Source organism: Lycorma delicatula, chromosome 7 (assembly GCF_047948215.1).
Source record: "Lycorma delicatula isolate Av1 chromosome 7, ASM4794821v1, whole genome shotgun sequence".
Classification (NCBI taxonomy): Eukaryota; Metazoa; Arthropoda; class Insecta; order Hemiptera; family Fulgoridae; genus Lycorma; species Lycorma delicatula.
The window spans coordinates 52,157,841-52,177,957 of record NC_134461.1 but is presented as its reverse complement, the minus strand read 5'-3'; the positions used below and the strand labels follow the sequence as shown (position 1 = coordinate 52,177,957).

General features: G+C 29.2%; 1 protein-coding gene across 1 annotated transcript in view; it reads left to right on the top strand.

The window, feature by feature from the left end:
* tweek (transmembrane protein KIAA1109 homolog tweek) overlaps nucleotides 1–20,117 on the top strand; it is a 260,309-nt gene that overhangs the window by 173,498 nt on the left and 66,694 nt on the right. The window contains exons 54-63 of the mRNA XM_075370220.1: nucleotides 51–281; nucleotides 1,758–1,920; nucleotides 2,060–2,217; nucleotides 2,598–2,835; nucleotides 4,486–4,669; nucleotides 9,011–9,214; nucleotides 10,722–10,868; nucleotides 12,184–12,292; nucleotides 13,464–13,585; nucleotides 19,797–19,928. Coding sequence (XP_075226335.1) covers nucleotides 51–281; nucleotides 1,758–1,920; nucleotides 2,060–2,217; nucleotides 2,598–2,835; nucleotides 4,486–4,669; nucleotides 9,011–9,214; nucleotides 10,722–10,868; nucleotides 12,184–12,292; nucleotides 13,464–13,585; nucleotides 19,797–19,928 — 1,688 coding nt within the window. The remainder of the gene's footprint in view (nucleotides 1–50; nucleotides 282–1,757; nucleotides 1,921–2,059; nucleotides 2,218–2,597; nucleotides 2,836–4,485; nucleotides 4,670–9,010; nucleotides 9,215–10,721; nucleotides 10,869–12,183; nucleotides 12,293–13,463; nucleotides 13,586–19,796; nucleotides 19,929–20,117) is intronic.

Here is a 20,117-nt window from a genome sequence, read left to right as displayed (position 1 = left end):
AAACTTATTATAGTTAATAAGTGATAATTTTGTTATTTCTTTGATTTAAGGCCTCGATTTACCTGAATTAAGCTTACCTTTATTATCGGTTGAATTTGATAAGAAACTACCCGTACCACCTTCTCCTAGTGAAGCAAGTAAACCATCAGGTCCTCTACCAGGACCAGCGCAGTTGTCATCTACCACTGGTGCAGTGATATCCCCATCATCTTCTGTGAAATCACCTCAAAGGCATCAGACATTTGCCCAAAGACTTCGTTCATCAAGCAAGAGTGTTAGAGGTATTTTATAACATTATCTTGTGTTTTTTATTATTATTTTTTTTCATTAAGATAATTTTTTTATCATTAAGTGGTTAAGAATCATATATGGTCTCATATAATTTATTTTATTTTGATTTGTAAGTAATTGTTTTTTTGTTACACAAGTAAGTATCATTAAACACTTTTATATTTTCTTCCATGTCATGTTTCTAGTTTAACCCTTTAAACCCTAGGTGCCGATATATTGTTGCCAAAGTATTCTGCTAAAAACCCCATGGCAACGATACATCGTTGCCTGTGTCAAAAATACCAGGTTACAATATATTGTCGTCAAGGTATTTATTTTTTAAAATGATTATTTTTATATTTTTGTGAAAATAGTACATGTTCTTTGTATTACGTATTATTCTTAATATATTAGTAATTGTTACGAAATATTTTATTACTCTAAAAAGTGCTGTAACAAAGTAAATATGTATACTGAATGGACCTGTTTTGTTTACTGTGTAGTTTACTAGTTGCCCGTTCATGTATTGCCATCTTTTTACTAACATTGCTGGTATATGTATTCTATTATTATTTTAACACCAGTGGTCCTGTGTTATTTCGATGTGTATAGTCATTTTTATTTGAATCTTTTTTGTGTATAATTTTAGTGTGTTACATTATAATTAAAATGAATTTTGGCCAAAAATATAGCAACAGATTAAGTGACAGCTTGATACTACATTTACAGTCAATAATGGTGGATCATTAGTCTTAGAAATTTCAACTCTTTTTGTTGATACCGATGCAGACCCCATATATATTCCTGAAAGTGATTCAGAGCCTGATATTAGAGCTATTTTAACATTTATACCGAACTTAAGTTTTTATTTAGGATTATAATTTTTTTGTACATTATAAACTATGTGTGGAATGAAATAAAACAGTTTCCTACAGATAAATTCTCTTGTTTTTTAGATAAAAATTTTCAAAATAATGTTTTATTTTTACATTTTATATTATTTCTTATTTAAAAATTTTTAAGATAAATTTTAATGTATTTTTATCAATAAAATAACTTCATAAATGTAGAAAATTTTATTCTTAACATTTTGACACCTCAACTATAACAATAGCACTTACAGAAGATGAAAAATTTATTTTCTACCAATACCCTACAGTTTGAATAGCTAAAGCACCAGTATTTGTAAGGGTACCTCCTGAAAAAAGCTTACCTAAAAAATTGTAATTATCAAAATTTTGGCCCGGGGTTCAAAGGGTAATGATGGCTATTGTTTTGAATGTTAAACAATTTCATTAGTAAGATTATATTCAGTTGCAGTGAATGTTTACAGTAAATTAAAAATCAGTAAATTTAACCTTAAGTTACTTTTTAAATATATTTTTTATACAATTAAGTTGTTATAAAATGCACAATAAATAAGCTCTTTACTATTATTTCCTTTTATTTATCTTTCACACTATATTTTATTTGTTTTTTGTTATCAGGCTACATGAATCTTAGTGAAGCTCAGGTTACTGGTGTCAATATTCCTCCTAGTCCAACAGCAGAAAAAGAAGCTGTAATAATGACTCCTCGTTGTTGGAAAACAGTTTATTATTTATTGGATTTATATGCAACCATGCCTGAGACTAAAACAGTTGCACATAGGTAATCTTAATACATAATGTATTTATTCGTTATTTAGTTTTTGTCAGTATACCTGTAATTTTTGTTTTTGTGTATTTTATCTGTGTTGCAAATATTATGTGCATTAAGTGTGTGTAATTAATGTTTTCATCAATTCCAGTCGATTTTCTGTTGCTGGCGATGTCTCTGAAGGATATAAAGGTAATCGTAAATATGATATATTGCCAGAAGTCAAATCAACAGATGATGTAGAAAGAGGAGAGAATCCCCCTCCATCTACACCTACACCAGTGCCTTCACAGCAACTAAAAGAAATGAGTAAGTAAAATTTTTATTTATTTATTTTTTATTTCTTGTGTAAGTATCTTTTCAGTTTTAATACTATATGAAAGTTACTTAATTTTAAAGTAGATTAATGCTGTTCTCTAAAATATTTTTTAGTTCAAACTTCAGCTTAACATTGCTTTATGCAACATTTTTTCCTTACTTTTGAAAGTAATCATCAAATGAATAATTGTTGCCATACTTTTTTTTTACTACATTAACAGTGCAATTAATATTAAAATTATTAACTGTATGTATAACACATATTAATCTGTATTTCAAAAAATAACATTTACTGACCCAAGATTGTAATCTGCTTTTATTCATTTAATATTTGATTGTTATTAATTTACTTTGTCTTTTTTTTTATCTAGATGTAGTCAATAGTAGTGGGGAAAGAGCAAGATTAGTGGTATTAGCAGTTGCTAGAATTCATAGAACAAGATTATTGGCTACTCTTAGTGGTTTAAAACTAGAAGCGGAGATAACAAATTTACATTCCAGTTTAACTGTTAAAAAGAAAACACGTCCACCTAGCCTTGAATGTTCTCTTACTGGACATGTTGGTCGTACCATGATTGTATTACTTGAAGGAGTTGCTCCAAATCAACAGTAATTATGAAAAAAATTTTTTATAAATTTTATTGATTGAAATAAGTGCAATTCAGATTTTTTTTTATATTATGGTTGTTATTATATATATGCATATATATATATTTTTTTTTTTTTAATTACCTGAAATTTTCCTTATATCAATATTTTCACTTATTAATATTTTATCTCAGTTTCTTTTTTAAGTGATGTGTTAATTAATTATTGCTCTGTTTACAATGTGAAAAAAAGAAGCAAAGCCTTTTTATTTTCTTCAATTACATGTAAAAATTTTATTATATTAATTGTGTAAAGTAGCTTTCTTGCACATATGTTGACATTGTTTTGAGTAAAAACAAATATTTGTATATTTTGTAAGAAAATGCTATTCTTACACTATAGTGCAAGGTTATTTTTTAAATCTTTTAGTTTTTAAAAGTAGCTCATGTTTGAAATTATAATTAACATTAATTTACTTTTAGCTAGATTTTAGTAATAAGATATTTAAAATTAATGGTACTTTGAATTTTAAACAATAGCAATTTTTTTATTAAAAATTAATTGCTGCCTTCATTTCTGTCCAAAATGTTTGAACCAGGTGCTACATTCATAATATATTGTCAAGTGTCTCTCCATATGGAGGTAATGTCAAAACAGTCATTGTTTTGTGTTTGAGGTTTGAATTCATGAAGGTGGCTCTTATTGCTATTAGCAAACAAGGAAGTCGGACTTAAAATCTGGAGAAATTACTGGGAAATGTCCCAAATTTCAGGATCATTTTAGTAGTAGGTTTAACAAGGCTATACAGCTTTCATCTCTTCATTAGTATTTATTTATTATTAATATTGTAGCACGTGAATCTTATCAAAACAAAATTTAACTCATTAATATCTTGAAAACACTTTTCCTGACAACTTTAAAGCCACAGATACTTCACAATTTGTTTGTAGGTTAAATTTAGATATTGCATTTATCACTTAAGTTTCTTTATAAGAGAAGATCTAGTATTTTCTCCGATAATTATTTGTCAACTAGAGAATTTTTCAGCACAGAGATACGTACTGTTACAAGAGAGAGAATTATGTCATTAGACCACCTATAAAACTAGTTTATATTGCAGGTTATTGAAATAAATTAGCTTTTTCTGTGTTTATGCATAGATCACTGCTCAATCACTGAATTTCCTACTTGGAAACTGTCATGTGGTATTGTGAGAGGCAATGTTTGTCAACATTTAATGCCATAAATTTCAAAATATTTAGTGTTTCTATTTAACCATCTACATAGCAATCCACCATTGATTTCAATGTCACGTACTGATTGCTGGCTAGATTGAAAATAAAGCACTAATGTGTGAATTTATATGGCTGGATTCAGAAATTGGGCTTTAGAGTTTATGTGTGATTGGTTTGCATAATTATGAGACACTTTGATAATTTTATTGAACTCTTTTTTCCTTTTTTTTTTTTTGAGATTGATGGGCATTACTGCTGTGGTTATTTAGCCCCTTAGAATTTTGTAGCGTATGAAAAATGTCATGCTTGACTGTGATATAGTCCCAGGACCTCCAGATGAAGACCGAGGTGCTTCTACTCTCCCATGGAGATCAGCTATTAATGTTCTTGTTAATAGTGTTGTTATTTACTTATATATATAAATTTTGTATTTCAGGACTGTTGTTAAAGTTACGGTTGGTAAATCACAAGCTCTATATTCAAGTGTTACACGTAGATTAAAAGATAAAAATTCTGGACTTTTGACTATTGGTGCAGTATCAGTTGATATACCACAGCATCCTGTTGCTTTGCATGGTATGATGACTCGAGGTAGCAAACAACTGTCATCTACTCTTCAGGTTTGTACACAAAAAATATTATTTTAAATGTATTTTTTAACCACACACACACACACATATATATTATTATTATTATTATTATGCTTTTACAGCCAACATGGGACCACTTAAGTCAATTTTAGTTGGATCTTTTCTGAGAAAAGCGTGTTATTTTATTCTTCCGAGCTGCCCAGTATTTCTTCATCCGTTCAGATCTTGCTTTCTTTTCTTTATCTGTAAACACCCTCTTCGTTGTATTTTGTCATTTGTCTGTCTTTTGTTTAAATCTAATGCTTTTATTTTTTAGCTTTGTAATTTTTCCAGTTTTATTCTGTAGGTCAGTCAGGGAAATTCCCAATTCTTTCATATCTTCTCTAATTTCTTTGATCCATCCTACTTCTAGCTTTTGGAACCAGAGCTTTTCAATGATATTTCTTGACAGTCTTGTTTCCGGTGTTCTTATGAGATGACCAAAGAAAGAGATTTTTTTTTCCGCATAGTATCAGTAACAGGCTCTATTTCTCGATACACCACCTCATTTGGCACAATCCACCATTGGCCTTCTTTTTGGTGTTTTTTATTGATACACGTTCTGAAAATTCTCCTCTCTATTTTCAGAATTTTTTCAATTTGGTTTTTCTGAGTGATTTTGAAAAGGGTCTCGCTTCCGTAGGTGATTTTTGGCTGTACTACAGTTTTATAATGTTTAAGTTTTGTTTTAGCAGAAAGGCATTTTTTGTTATATGTTGACCAAGTTAATTTTTGGGAATTAATCATTTTATTTGTCCTCTTTTGCCATGTCACTTTTTCATTTAAATTATAAGTTATTATTTCCCCTAGATATTTAAATTGTTTTACTATTTTAATTTTCTGATTGTTTACTGTAATGTGCTCTATTACCAGAGGATCTATGGCCATTAGTTCAGTTTTTTCGAAAGAGATATGAAGCTTTTGTGCTAGGTTCTGAAGGCTCATGATTTGCGTTTTGGCTTCTTGAATATTATTTGCTAAAAGAGCGAGGTCATCTGCAAATCCTAGGCAATTTAGTGTGATGGAGTTTTTCTTAGTACCATTTTTATATTTTTGGGATTTATTTCATACCATTTTCTCATGACAAATTCGAGGGCGCAGTTAAAAAGGAGTGGTGAGAGGCCGTCTCCTTGCCTCAGCCCAGTTTTTATGTAGAAGGGTTGAGAGAATTCAGCTCTGAATTTCACTCTGGACTGGGTATTGGTTAAAGTTAATTTTATCATGTTTACGAGTTTAGGGTGAAGGCCCAGGTTTCTCAGAATATTCAGCATGGATGGTCGGTGTATACAATCATAGGCCCTTTTAAAGTCGACGAAGGTGATTATTAGTTGTTTTTTCCGTCTTTTATATAAGTCCATCATAAGTTTTAGGGATATTATTTGCTCCGGGCAACCTCTCCATGGCCTAAATACCCCTTGGTATTCCCCAAGTTTCAGTTCAAGTTGGTCTTTGCATCGGTTGTATATGATTCTCGACAGGATTTTGTATGTGCAATCCAGGAGAGATATGCCTCTGTAGTTTTCCAGATTAGTTTTATCCCCTTTTTTATGTAATGGATGAATGAGGGCTGTGGTCCAGTGTTCTGGAAGTTTTTCTTCGTTCCATATTTTCACGAGGCATAGATGTAGGGAAGTTTTGACTGAATAAACTGATGAGTGTTTCCAGAGTTCTGCGAAAAGCTGGTCTTCTCCGCTTGCTTTGTAGTTTTTTATTTCATTTAAGGCTGCGAGAACTTCTTGAATTGTTGGCGGGTTGATATTTACTGGTGAAGTTTTAACTGGAGTTTCAGTGTCAATCTCAAAAAGCTCTGGGGGGTCGTCACAGTTGAGGAGTCTATTGAAGATTTCTGCCAAAATTTCAGCATTTTCTTTATTGGTGTGGGCCATATTTCCTTTTTTTCCTCTCAGCATAAGGGTGGGTGGTTCATATCTTTGAAGAGCCTGACCAAAAATTTTATAATAGTCTCGGAAGTTAGTTTTCTTGGAACTTTTTTCTATTTGCTGAATCAAGTTTTTTTGGGCTTGTCGTTTGGTTCCTCTTATAATTTTCTGAGTTATTTTCCTTTGTTTGGTGAATTCATGGTTAGATTCTTCAGTTTTCTGGGTTTGGTGGTTGATCCAAGCCCGGTGTCGGTCTTTGACTGCTTTGTCACATTCTTCATTCCACCATTGGTGTTTTTTTCTTGGGTTTATAGGGGCTAGTTCTTCAGCTATTTCTTTCAGTTGGGATGTCAGTTCTTTTAAATTATTAGTTAATTTGATTTTTTTTGTTGTTTCTTCAAAGATGGCATTGTTTATTAATTTATGTGGATCATAAGCTCTTTTGTTTTTAGGTTGGGATTTTTTCTTTTTATACGGGGTGAATTTTATTTTAACATTAATTAAGTAATGGTCCGATCCAGTATCTGTTCCTCTCAAGACTTTTACATTATAAATCTCCATGTGATAATTCCGGTCCATGCAAACATGATCGAGTTGCCATTCTCCTTTTTTCCAATCTGGGTGTTTCCAAGTCTTCAATTTGTTTGGTTTTCTCATAAAATAGGTGGATTTTGAGATCATATTATGGTTTCTGCAAAATTCTACAAGTCTTTGGTCGTTCTTGTTAGTTTTCTTTTGGGCAGGCCATTTTCCGATAATATCACGATATCTTTGTTCTTTACCAAGTTGGGCATTAAAGTCCCCTATTAAAATCTTGGTGTGGGTCTTATTTATGTTGTTTGCAGTTTGGTCAAGAAGTTCCCAGAATTTGTCCATCTCTTCTCTATCTTTTTTAAGATTGTTTTTGTCATTGGTGGGAGCATGGACATTTATTATGGTGTAGAATTTATTGGCTGATTTTAGGGTTAAGGTTGAAATCCTGGGGGAGTAAGACTTAAATTCTACGACTGAGTCAATTATTTTTAGATTGATTGCAAATCCTGTTCCGAACTGTGGGCAATTCTTCATCACACGTTTCCCGGGGATTCCTTTGTAAATTCTGTAACCCTGAGATTCAAACGGCTCTCGATCGGTGTTTCTCATTTCTTGAAGTCCTGCGATTAGGATATTTTGTTTGTCCATTATGTCTGTTAGAGTTTTTAGTTTGCCGGGTTGAGTTAGAGAATTAATGTTGTGAGTGGCAATGTAGTTTATTTGCTTGTGTCTTATCCTCAATTTTGAAGTTGTGTTGTTTTTGGGTGTTTCCAAATGCTCCGATTCATTGTTATCTTTTAAGCAGCTGCCCACCGGATCCGAGTGCAGCCTTCTCTGGTATTTACCAGACGGTGGATTTTTTCTTAAAAGACCTTCCATATTTGACTTTCCCGAGTTACAACTCTGGATGTGATCCAGAGAGGTGATTCCGATTTAGTTCACCAGTAGAAATCTCCACGTTTCTAACTGGTTATCCAGACGAACCAACGTGGAGGCGCAAACCGATTTTCTTAATTGAGATTTTAAGTATGGAGAAAGTTTAAATCGGTTCCGGAGTCATTTCGTCCACACACACACACATATATATATATATTATTTATTTATAAAATTCTTGACTTTTTATTATGGAACTGTTTTTTATATTATTGAATCTAATGTAACTTGCACATGCCTTATGCTCTTATATATCTACATTTTGCTTTTTTATTTCTTATTCATTTTTGATGTATAAGAGCCATTAAAGATCAAGTTCAGAAAAATATATCTTGTTAATTATACATGAAATACTTAGAAATTGTATGTTATTGTATTGCAATTGTAATATGTAACAGAAAAAAAAAATGGTATAAAAAATCATAGAATCATTATGTATGTATTGTACATTCATCCATAAAAATGAATTAGTCATACCTAAAAATTTAAATCACTAGAAAATGATTTCAGTATACAAAAACAAATACCAACATAATAAAGTAAACTTTTTAGAGAAGATTCTGTGTTTGGATTAATTACATTTATTCTTATTTCTTGTACTATGATCATAGTTAGGTAGAAGAATATGGAATGATTCTTTCGCCCAAAAAGTAGGAAAAGAGGCAAGTAAATATTTGTTACAGGTGGTACACAGTGTTATTGAAAACAGGGAATGTTTTATGAAACTTTAACATTAATTAAATTTGCCTGTCTACATACACGATCAACTATTTATTTATATGATTGAGCTAGTCATTAACAAGTAATAATAAAAACAAAAGCATTATTTTCAGAGTTTTTAGCCACAACATCTATATAGCTATTTCAATTTGGAACCCTGCAAATCATTGAATATTTGATGTAAAATGCATCTTCTTCAAGATATTTTGTTTTTATTTAGCTGTAGAAAAGAATTAACTGATTATATTTATTATTTTTCTTTCAGGAATTACGGGTTACACGCACTAGTAGCAGGATGAGTAGAGGTACTACTGTCGATGATGTTGATTCTGCAACACAACAGTCACCAGGACAAACCAGAGTGTTTAATCCATTACAGAGAAGTCATACTACATCACATAAACATCAGATAGTTGAATCTAGTCCATTGTTACAACCACTTGTTATGCAGTTCAGTGTAGTATTACAGGTAACCATATTACAGTTTAATGTTTTCATTGTTAATTAGTATTTTTTATATAATTAATTAAATTGTGTAATAAAACTTTGTTTAATCATCTTAGGTAATCTTAGGATTGTTGTCCAAAAAAATCTTTCCCTCAAAAAGAATCTGTATTCAATATTCCTTGGTTAAACGATGAGTTAAGCTACCATGTAACCATCAGATGCTTCCATTTTGAATCGGTATAGGCTTCAGTTAGAGGAATTAACTCCAAGTGAATTTTATGTTTGCCGCCAGAATTTTATGACTGTGCAGCCACATACATGTGTTTTTCCTGTTGTTCCAGAGGTTCCTTTTTTAAAAAAAAAAATTACTAGTTACATATATAATTATATAATAGATACATATCAATATTATAAAATACAATGTAATTTATATATAGTTATAAAATAGTTCATATATGTATGATGAAATACAATGCCTGTATGATGAAACACATCAAGCATAAATAGCATACAAGTGATAAGTATCAAAAAGTTAATATTTTATATATCTTAGGTTTCAAAGAAATATTTTAATGTTAAAATATTGTTACATTGTTATAAAAATATGTTTGAATTATCCATGAGTAATTATAACGTTTTTGCTGTTTCAGTGAATAATCTTTATTCCATAACAATACATTAATCTCCAACTAATAATTTTATTTGATACACAGTATTTTATATTAATTCTACATTGAATATTCTATTTATTCAAAACAATATAAAATGATTCTGTTTCCTAAAATAATAATATAATTTAGAGACTAGAAAGGTCATTACATAGGATGAAGCAAAGGCAAGATCTTATCGACATAGCAAACCCAATAAAAAAGTAGATACTATAAATATTGCCTGATCATGGTCCAGAAATTGTATAATAATTTTAAAAATAATATTTCCTTGATATATAAAAACCATAAAACATTTCTACTGAAAAACTTGCCAAACCTGTTAAAATAAATTAATAAAATAAAAAATTATGTTTGATGACTACTTTTAAAAATGAGTAAAGGTTTAAACTTACATCAAAATACTACCCTTATTTTCATTCATACCACATTTAATTTTAAACCCTGCCTCAAGTTATATAATTCTTTATAGTAATAGCAAATCTAAGTTGTAGCAATGCATCTGTTGAGTTATTTATTTAAGCACTACAAAATTTGGATCTTTCTGAGTTCTGTATTGTAATAATAAGAGTATTGATAACGTTCTTTAACCCTTCACTGTTGAAGCAACTAGAAATACCCAAAACTCCAAGAGCAGGAGCAAACTTATAAATTCATGACTAGTTACTTATTCATTTAACTGAGTAGTTTTGTAAAATCCTTATTGCTGAGTTATTCTGATTTTGATGTCTGATAGTTCATCTAAAAGGTGCAGTTGACTTTTTAGGTTGTTGGGTGAAGAGAACTGGTTGTGGAAAAAGTAATAGCTGTTGTTTTATATTCTACATTGAAGATTTAAAAAAAATCTGTTTCTTATTTCAGAGCCTTAGTATCACTGCTGCATTATTACCTTCTCTGCAAGCACAATATAAAATGGATCAAGTCACAAGTACTGGAGTTACTGGTAGCAAAGCTAAGTTTATCATTGATCTTCCACATCATTCTTTATCATTTTCCACTAAAGTTCAGGTGAGTTTTTATTATCACTCAACTTACTATGACACATATGACACTAGAACAACTTAACTATGATATAAATAAATAAGAATTTAATTGTCTAAATTTATGACTTAAATGCAAATTACATTTTATTTAACTTTATGAACACATAGCTACTTGCATTTATTAATAATGAAATTAATTGCATTCATGTATTATATAATTTTCTTGTGTTAGTCCTTACTTCCTGATGTTTAATAACAGTTTTGATTAACAAAGCATTTGTATAAAAAAGAAAACATATAATGTTTAATGTTTTGTTCTCCTATAAACAACCTTTTATGTTGTTTGAATTGTCAAAAATTGATTATTCTATCCTAGTTTTCTTGATTTTATCTCACATTGCATGTCAAATCATATGTTTGATGGATTTTTCTAACATGGAATAATGGTTAATTGTGTCTCAACATTATTATATATTTTATGTAGTTAACTTATATATTGAATACCAATATTTTCCAGTTACCCATCAAATTGCAACATTAAATTTTTATTTTAGCCATTTTTTTAATTATTTGGCATCACTTTAATTTAGTGATCTATAGGAATTGTTGGAAAATAAGACATTGATCATTATTATTATTCATCTTTACTTCATGTATCTTCTAATTTTTCAGGATTTCATGTAACCATACTTTATTTACAACCTTTACGAGTATTTCTAGGATACTAATCTCTGTTATGTTCCGTGTGTGGGTGAAACCATCATTTAAAATTTTGTCAAACCAAATTTGTCTTTTTTTATATGGATGCATGTTAGGTACAAAAAAACCGTAATGGTTGTAGATGTGAATTACATTTCCCTCCTGAAAATGGCAGAACGTTCTCATTAATAACAATCATCTGTTCTAAGCTTAATAAGGAAAGTAAGGAATTATACTGTTTTCAATGTCTTATTTATTGAACCAAAATATACATTTGCATATCAGTATGTCAATCCCACTGATGAAGTCTATACAATATTCAACTCTATGAGTGATACTGTGTTTATTTTTAGCATAAAGACTAGGTTATACAACTAACCTTATTATTATCATTTTCAGAGAAAGAGAATGATTTAATATTACTTATGTAACAAATTCGAGTATTTGTATGTATATGCCTGACAGCCATAAGAAATACAGATTGATAAAATCAAGTTACAAGTTAAGGGAACTGTTTGTCATATTAACAATAAATAGTACACATTATCTAAAAAGTAATGAATAATTTATAAAAGTATTTTGTATTTTACATTTACTAACCAAACTCTGTATACATATTTACTAAATTTATTGTGTTTTAGGTAACTGAAGCAAATCTACCATCTGAAGCTAGTATAGAACTTCCTAAAGTTCATGTTTCTGCAGAATACGTTCAAGATGGTAGCAATACACGTGATGGACATTTTGCTGGTACATATGTATATAGATATATATATATATAGTTTAATTTTTTTATAAAATATTTACAAAGTTTGTTTAATTTTATTTATTTGTACTAATACTTCAATTTAATAAAAATCTTGTTAAAAAAATTGTTCAGTGAATGATAAATTGAACAGTATCAATGAACAACATTCTTTTTTTTAAAGAACATATTTTATAGAAGATTATTCTTTTAAAATTATATTTTTAATGTGTAAACAAAATAGGAAAACCAGAAAATGGGTTTAGAAATATAAGCAAAGATTATTACCAAAAGAAAATTATACAACTATCTAGAATAGAAAATTAGAATAATTATCAGTTAGGGTAACTAGATTTTTAAAAAGTAATAGAATGTTCATAGTTACTGTGTTGATCTTTAAGTACATTACACTGAATAAATTGATCAAAAAATATTTACAAAAATAAAGAAAAGATATTCTGAAAATAAGGAAAAAGACCAGAGAGAAAGAAAGGGATTTTTATTAGAAATTAATTTACTATTTTGTTTATTTTATACAGATTTTAGACAAAATTGATAAGTAAAATTAAAAAATAAACTGAATTTTATTATTATGACTTAAAATTCTAAATATAAACATTTATGCAAAACAAACATTCCATAAGTTTCTATACAATGCAATGAAATGTTTAAAAAATACAAATCTTTATTGAAAAAAAAAAAATGACCATTGTAAAATATATTATTATACATCATTAGTAAGAGCCTAAGACAATAAACTAGTTCTTACAGTTTATCCTACCCCACTATTCAAATCAAAAGTAATAATCACAGATTTGTACAATTCTACTCGAAAGTTATTAGAGCTATCATGAGGAATCCTACTGCATTCTCACGTGATCTCTTTGTTTTGCCTATAATGCTTCTGAGGAATTTCATTTCCATAGGTTGTAATTTACTTTATTCCTACCCTTTTGTAACCCAAGCCTCACACCTTTTGTCAAAATTGGCATGTTATAGTTCACATTTCCTTGGTACTTTCTTACTCCATAATAATTTTTCTTACATTCTAATGAAAGCTTCTCGCGTCCTGTGTTCATCCTATCTCTCCCCAATCTTCTACCAGCTCTCTACCCAAGTGCAAAAAATCTGTACCATTTTATATAAATTTATTTAATCATAATCATTTTATTACAGATGGAGTTGTTTTAAGGCAAGGTAATTACATTAGTGCAGTGGCTGATATTGGAGTATTTGAACATTCACTTACCACTGATCTTCTTAATCATTTGGTATTTGTTCAAAAGGTTTTTATGAAGGTAACATTAATTACATAATTAAATATATACAGTAATAAGTAATATTGTAAAGGTTTATATGCATGTAATAGATTTTACCAAATTCATTAAACTTTTTAGTATTTTTTATAAAATTTCGTAAATAATAGAACGAAAAAGTATTAAATTATATTTAAGTTCTTTTGATAAATATCTAATAAAAATATAAAATTAAATTTTTTTGGTGGTTTGTTGATGTTTGAAGATTATATCAGATTATTTCAAAGTATTGAGACAATAAAACAGTAAAACTATTGAAACAAAACATTAATACATATTATCACACTTGTTATTTTTTTGTGGCATTCTACATTTGTAAGTAATACAGAGTGGATCATGAAAAATAGCCCTGCCAACAGTCTATAGCCTAATCAGACAACTGACGGTCAAAACATGGAAGGGAGGAAAGGGAGAGACAATCTCATGACTTAACACGAGGGGAATTCTTATCTAGGAATGTACATCCCCCTTCCTTTGTTCCAATTTCCATGTCAGTGTCTTGTGCGCAAACTTATGATGTTATTCTAGTCAATATAATACCATATTCTGTCAGGGCTACTTTTTCTTGGCTCACTGTATTTTCTGTATTTAAAATATTCTGTTGCTTTCTGCTGCAATAAACACGTTTTTCTTTCATTATGTTATGAATATTTTTCTAAAGTTACTGGTAAAAGAATTATATAAATACTATATTTTTCAATACATTTAGAAGGTAATTTTATATTACAATCATAACAAACATTAACATTATTAGAAAATAAGTAACAGTGAAAAATGAAGCAAAAGTTTCTCTATCAGGCTAGTTTCAAGCTATTTATAAAGAAAAATGATTATTCAAAGTTTATTTAATTTTTCATGTATTTACTTTAAGATTATTTAGTCATGCAGTTCAATTAAAAAAAAAGCTGACAACACAGTTGTAGGACTTTCCCGCCACACGGCTTTTTTCTGATGACGGCATACACACACAACTTAATTTAAAATACAGTGGAATTCCTACAACTCAAATATTAAAGTGAATAAAAAAAAAATTGACTTATAGAAAATTCGAGTTACAAAAACATACATGTTACCAAATTACTACTCACTGTAAATTCACCACATAAAATGTACAGCACTATTTGAGAAAATATTGAATTTTTTCCATATACAGTCTTATTATATCATAGCAATATTATTACATGACATGATTCAGCATTATAAATACAGTATTCAGTACGTAATACTGGTTAGTACGTATATGTAGTTAGTAAGTTAAACTTAAATTACTGAAGAGTATTCATTACCAAGGAAAACACTAAACAAAATGTAGGCTAATAAATACACATGAAAACCGGTACATTTATCACATTTTTTCTCTCCGATAATCAATTTATTGCACAAAAATATTAATGAATGAAAAATACAAAAGGTTTAAACTTAATATGAATAGTGAAACATACTTTTATATATAAAATACGATTCATTTTAAATTCAAGGATTGTGTTAAAAGTTTTTCAGATAAAATAAAAACAATATTAAAATTATAAAAAATAAAATAAAAAGTGAAGGAAGAATAATTGGTTGACTCTTTCATAAAAGAAATTGAATTTAATTAAAATCGATTAAAAAAATTGTTTATAGTTGTCTGACGTTTATTCTGATGCAGTGTAGTCAACCATTTTTCTACATTTGCCACCGCGGAAGAAACCAATTCTGGTACATCACCTTTGTACTCAACATATCGTCGAACAGAATCAATGTTATCCATAACTCCCATTAAAGTTGGGTATAGTACGCAGGGTACGTTCATCATTGTCATTATCTGAATCAGTCTCTATGGTGTCATTCTCATTTGTCTTTGCGTTAATCATATAGATTAAAACATTTTTTTCAGTAGGGTATTTGGCTACTACCAAATCTTCATCTATATAAACATAAGTCTGAAACGTTACGTCGCTGGGTACTTGCAAAACATTGGTATCTGACTGTCATTCATCATCATCATCATCACCATTATTGTTGCTAGAACAAAGGTTTTCACTGTTGATTTTGTTTCTAGCAAAATAACAGGTTGTTGTGGATTTTAAATCCCACAACAATCTTTCTATTTTTCGAATGATAATTCGATTTGAATAACCATTTTTTTGAAGATTTCACTAGTAACCCACGCTTTTCTATTGGCTTAGTACTGAATAGGTAAAGATTTAATGTTAGCAAAACAACATGGATTTTTCGATTTACCAATTAAGAGAGGTTTCAACTTTTCTGTCCCTGACATGTCATACCTAAAAGAACTGTGATGCAGTTTTTAGTTTGTTTCCCACCATGGCATTTAAAAGTTAAAGTTTTGTCAGGTAAACATTTATAAAACAGTTGAACATTTGTTTTGTTTTAACATTTAATGGCATCAATACAACATATACAGAAGTTATCTGAAGTTTGGTCAAAATTGGTTGAGTAGTTCTGGAGATTAGAAAGTGATTTGGAGGCCAACACCAAAAATTGAACACACATACACGTGCATACAAAGATCTGGAAAATTTCCATCTGGTTTTTTGGGTTCCTTAGGTGTCAAAACATAAAGATCCGGTGAAAACTGCATATGCCCAAATTAAACTGATTACCATACTTTCCATTTTATTGCTACAGCGTTAGGCAGAAAAGTAAGAAATTCTTTGGAAAAAATATTTTTACTTAATGCTTTAAATTAATTAAAGTTTCAGATTTTCCATGCAAGGGTCAGGAGTTTAAGAAGTTAAAAAAATTTTACTTCTGTTCCTGAGGCGCTTAGTAAAATGATTCACACACACAGTTATCTTAGTTATTAATGAGTTAAAATTTTGATTTTTGGAAGAAGTTATATTATCAAATTTGTAATTTTTTTATTTTTAAACAGTTTGGAGCCTGAGCTTTATTAATCACATTTTTTATGCTTTTTACAGTCTCAATTGTGACGATTTTTTTCCATATTTTGTAATTTTTTATATCTTTGCATTACATGTCTAAATAATTTAAGTATTTTTTGTCCACAGTATTTAGTAATAAAAGTTACACTAAACTATAAATTTTTTAAAAATTAATTAAAAATTTAATACAGTGCACCCTCAATTAACATGTAATTTTTTTATGCAATTTCAGTTATACACGCTTGAATAAGTTAGGAAAATTATTTTTGAATACATGATAGGTTTCACTTACGGTCGTTATCATATTTTACTCTTAACAGAGTAAAATACTGTAATACAGTACATATTTTGATTACGAGATTAAAAATCCGCACATTTACCAGTACATTTATCCTGTACTAACAGGAAACACCTATGAGTCATTGGAATGAACAGTGTTTTCACAATCATCGTTCATTCACAGTTTATGTTAGCCTACATGTGCCTGTGTACAAAAACACTGCGTTGAATTCATCTCATTATTGTTATTGAGTATTGGTGTGTTTTGCAGCTACGTTTGTAAGACTATTTTTTTTTGTAATGTACTGTTCCTTTACATAATGTAATCAAAAATGAGTGCTGTGTTAAAACCTAAGAAACAAAAAAAATTTTATCGTTATTAGAAAAATTAAAATTCTAAATTGTCTAGATAATAAAGATACTGTGGTGTCTAACTAGAAAGTTTAACTTAAATGAATTGTCTGTGCGTACAATATGGCTTAATAAAAACAAAATACACCAAAGTATCGCGACCAGTGTACCAGTTTGTGCCAAGGTCATTTTGTACACATGAAATCTGGTATTGGAGAAAGTTGAAAAGTTGTTAGTGACATGGATTAAAGACCAAACTCAAAAGCATATGCCATTAAGTTCAGCTTTAATTTAAGAAAAGGCTACGCAGCTTTATCATAGGGTGTTCAGTGAAAAACACGTAATGAATCTGAAATTTCTATCAATAGTTCATCCAGTTTCAGTTTTAATGCTAGTAAGGGCTAGTTCGAGAGATTTAAAAAAAAAAACAGTTTGCACAATGTGAAACTTCAAGGTGAAAAAGCTTCTACAGATTTCAGAGCTGCTGAACAGTACCCAGCACAATTTTTAAGCATCATAAAGGAGAAAGGTTATATACCAGAACAGGTTTTCAATTCAGATGAAACTGGTGTGTATTAAAAAAAAATGCCAAAGCATACATTCCTTTTTAAAGAACAGAAAACCGCACCGGGTCATAAAGCAGCAAAGGATCATTTTTTGTTGTTCCGCTCAAATGCATCTGGAGACTGTTTGGTTAAGCCATTGTTAATTTATAACAATAAAAAACCAGTCCTTTAAAAACATTTTTAAAAATCAAGATCATTATTAGATTATTTTTATTTTTTGCATTAAAAAAAAAAATAAAAATAATATTCTAGTTTTCTGGTGAGCTGATAAATATGCTTGGTTATGGAACTGTTGTTATTTGTATGGATTGGTTTAATAACTGTTTTAAACCAGAGGTTAAAAAGTACTTAGCGTCCAAAAATCTTGCGCACAAAGTTTTGCTTATTCTAGACAACTGTACGACTTACCCAGAGGTGCTACTGAAAAAAGCTGTTGAAAATATCCAAGTTGAGTTTCTCCCACTCAACACTTCACCACTTTTGCAACCCATTGACGAGTGTGTAAATGCAACTTTCAAAGCATACTAAATTCGTCAAACATTTAAAAAACTTTTTGATGTCATGGAAGAGGATAAATCTTAACTTTGAGTGAATGCTGGAAAAAGTAGACAATTGCTGATTATATTGCAAATATAAAAAACGTTTTAGACGGTTACAACAGAACACATTAAACACCTGCTGGAAGTAGCTTTGGTCCGAAGTGGTAAAGACCTGGCCAAAGTGAAGATGTAATGAAGCCATAGAGGATAGAGACAAAATAAATAAAGAAATAGAGGGTACTTGTAATGAAGTAGTCAACTGCCAGAATAAGGGTGTTTAGACATATATGTGCAGGATGTAAATAAAGAATTAAGTGATTCGGAACTTATGGAGGTGATAAAAAATGAAATCGTATAAGACAATGATGAAAATGAAGAAGAGAAAATTTAGATAAAAAATAAACAGTGAACTTGAACAAATTTAGACAAATTTGTAAAAATAGCAGAGAAATTGAAAGAACTTATAATTGCCGAAGATCCAGTGATTGAGTGTAGTTTGCGGTTTCAATGGGAACTAGAAAATATAGTTGCACCATACAAGGAAGAACAAAGACTTGCTGAACAAATCCAAACAGTCCACCATTACTAATTTTTTTAATGTAAGTAAAAAAAAAAAATAAATTTTAAATGATGTTAGTGGAAATAATCTATGTGCAGTATATACAGTACATATTTTTTTCTTTTTAAATAAAAGTATTATTTTTAAATACATATATTGTACTGTAATATCATTAAAATAATACAGTGATACTGTAATAATGAAATAATAAAATAAAGTACAGTATTTTTTGAGTACTGTAATATACGCATATCATTTACTGTATAACAACTAAAACATAACCTGTATTTCTGCATTAAATGTAAGTCTCAATTTATGGAGTTTCAGTATATGCAGAAATTTTCTGGAACGTACCATCCGTGTAAATTGAGAGTACCTACAGAATTTCAAAAACTCACATCAATTGACTTCATTAATAAAATAGTTATTTTGCTTCTATAAAAAATTATTTGCCCAAACTGTTATTCAGGTATATCTTATTTTATTTCAGATAAGATATGATTATTACATTTTGTTTTGAAATTGTTTAAAAATGTAAAATTTACAGAAAAAGTAATGTAAAAGTACAGAAATGCTAACACCGCTACAAATGAACCAGTATAAACTTCATGGCACTTGTATAGAAAAAAATTAATTTATTTTGCAGCCTGATTTATCAGGTAAGGAAGCTAAAATCACTTTCAAATATTCATAAGATGTCAAGCATTAACAATTTTGAAAAAATAATACTAATGTATTAATAATGTAATTATTTTGAAATAATAATAAACATGGAATATGTTTGATTTTACCTTTGGATAGGTGAGGATTTGACTGGCAATATATAAGCTACTTCATTAGGCTCAAAAGTGTTAAGAAAGAAGTTCTTAATATATAAATAACTTATTTAAATTTATTTAGTGACTGAAAATAAAACTACTGATTTAAGGTTTGTTATTGGAATATAAGATTTTCGTTAATTAATTTTTATATAAACTTTCTACTGATTATTAAAATACTTTAATTTTGTAGGAGGTTAATGAAGTAGTACAAAAAGTGTATGGTGGTGAAAAACCAGTTCCATTATGGTTAGAAGATGCAGAAGAAACTAGTAATACATCTGCTGTTAAACGTATACTTTTTTCCTTAGTTATCCGCATCAAGGTATATTATATACTTTATTTTTATACTGTTTATTTTAATATTTATTTTACCTTATATATATTAATAAGTACCATTCTGGAAATTGCATACTCAGTAAGGTGAGAATGTAACACCATAATCTATGGCCTATAAACTGGTTTCTTTAGATCTCTGAAGTTAACACATAATCGTGTTTGCTTTAAAAATAAA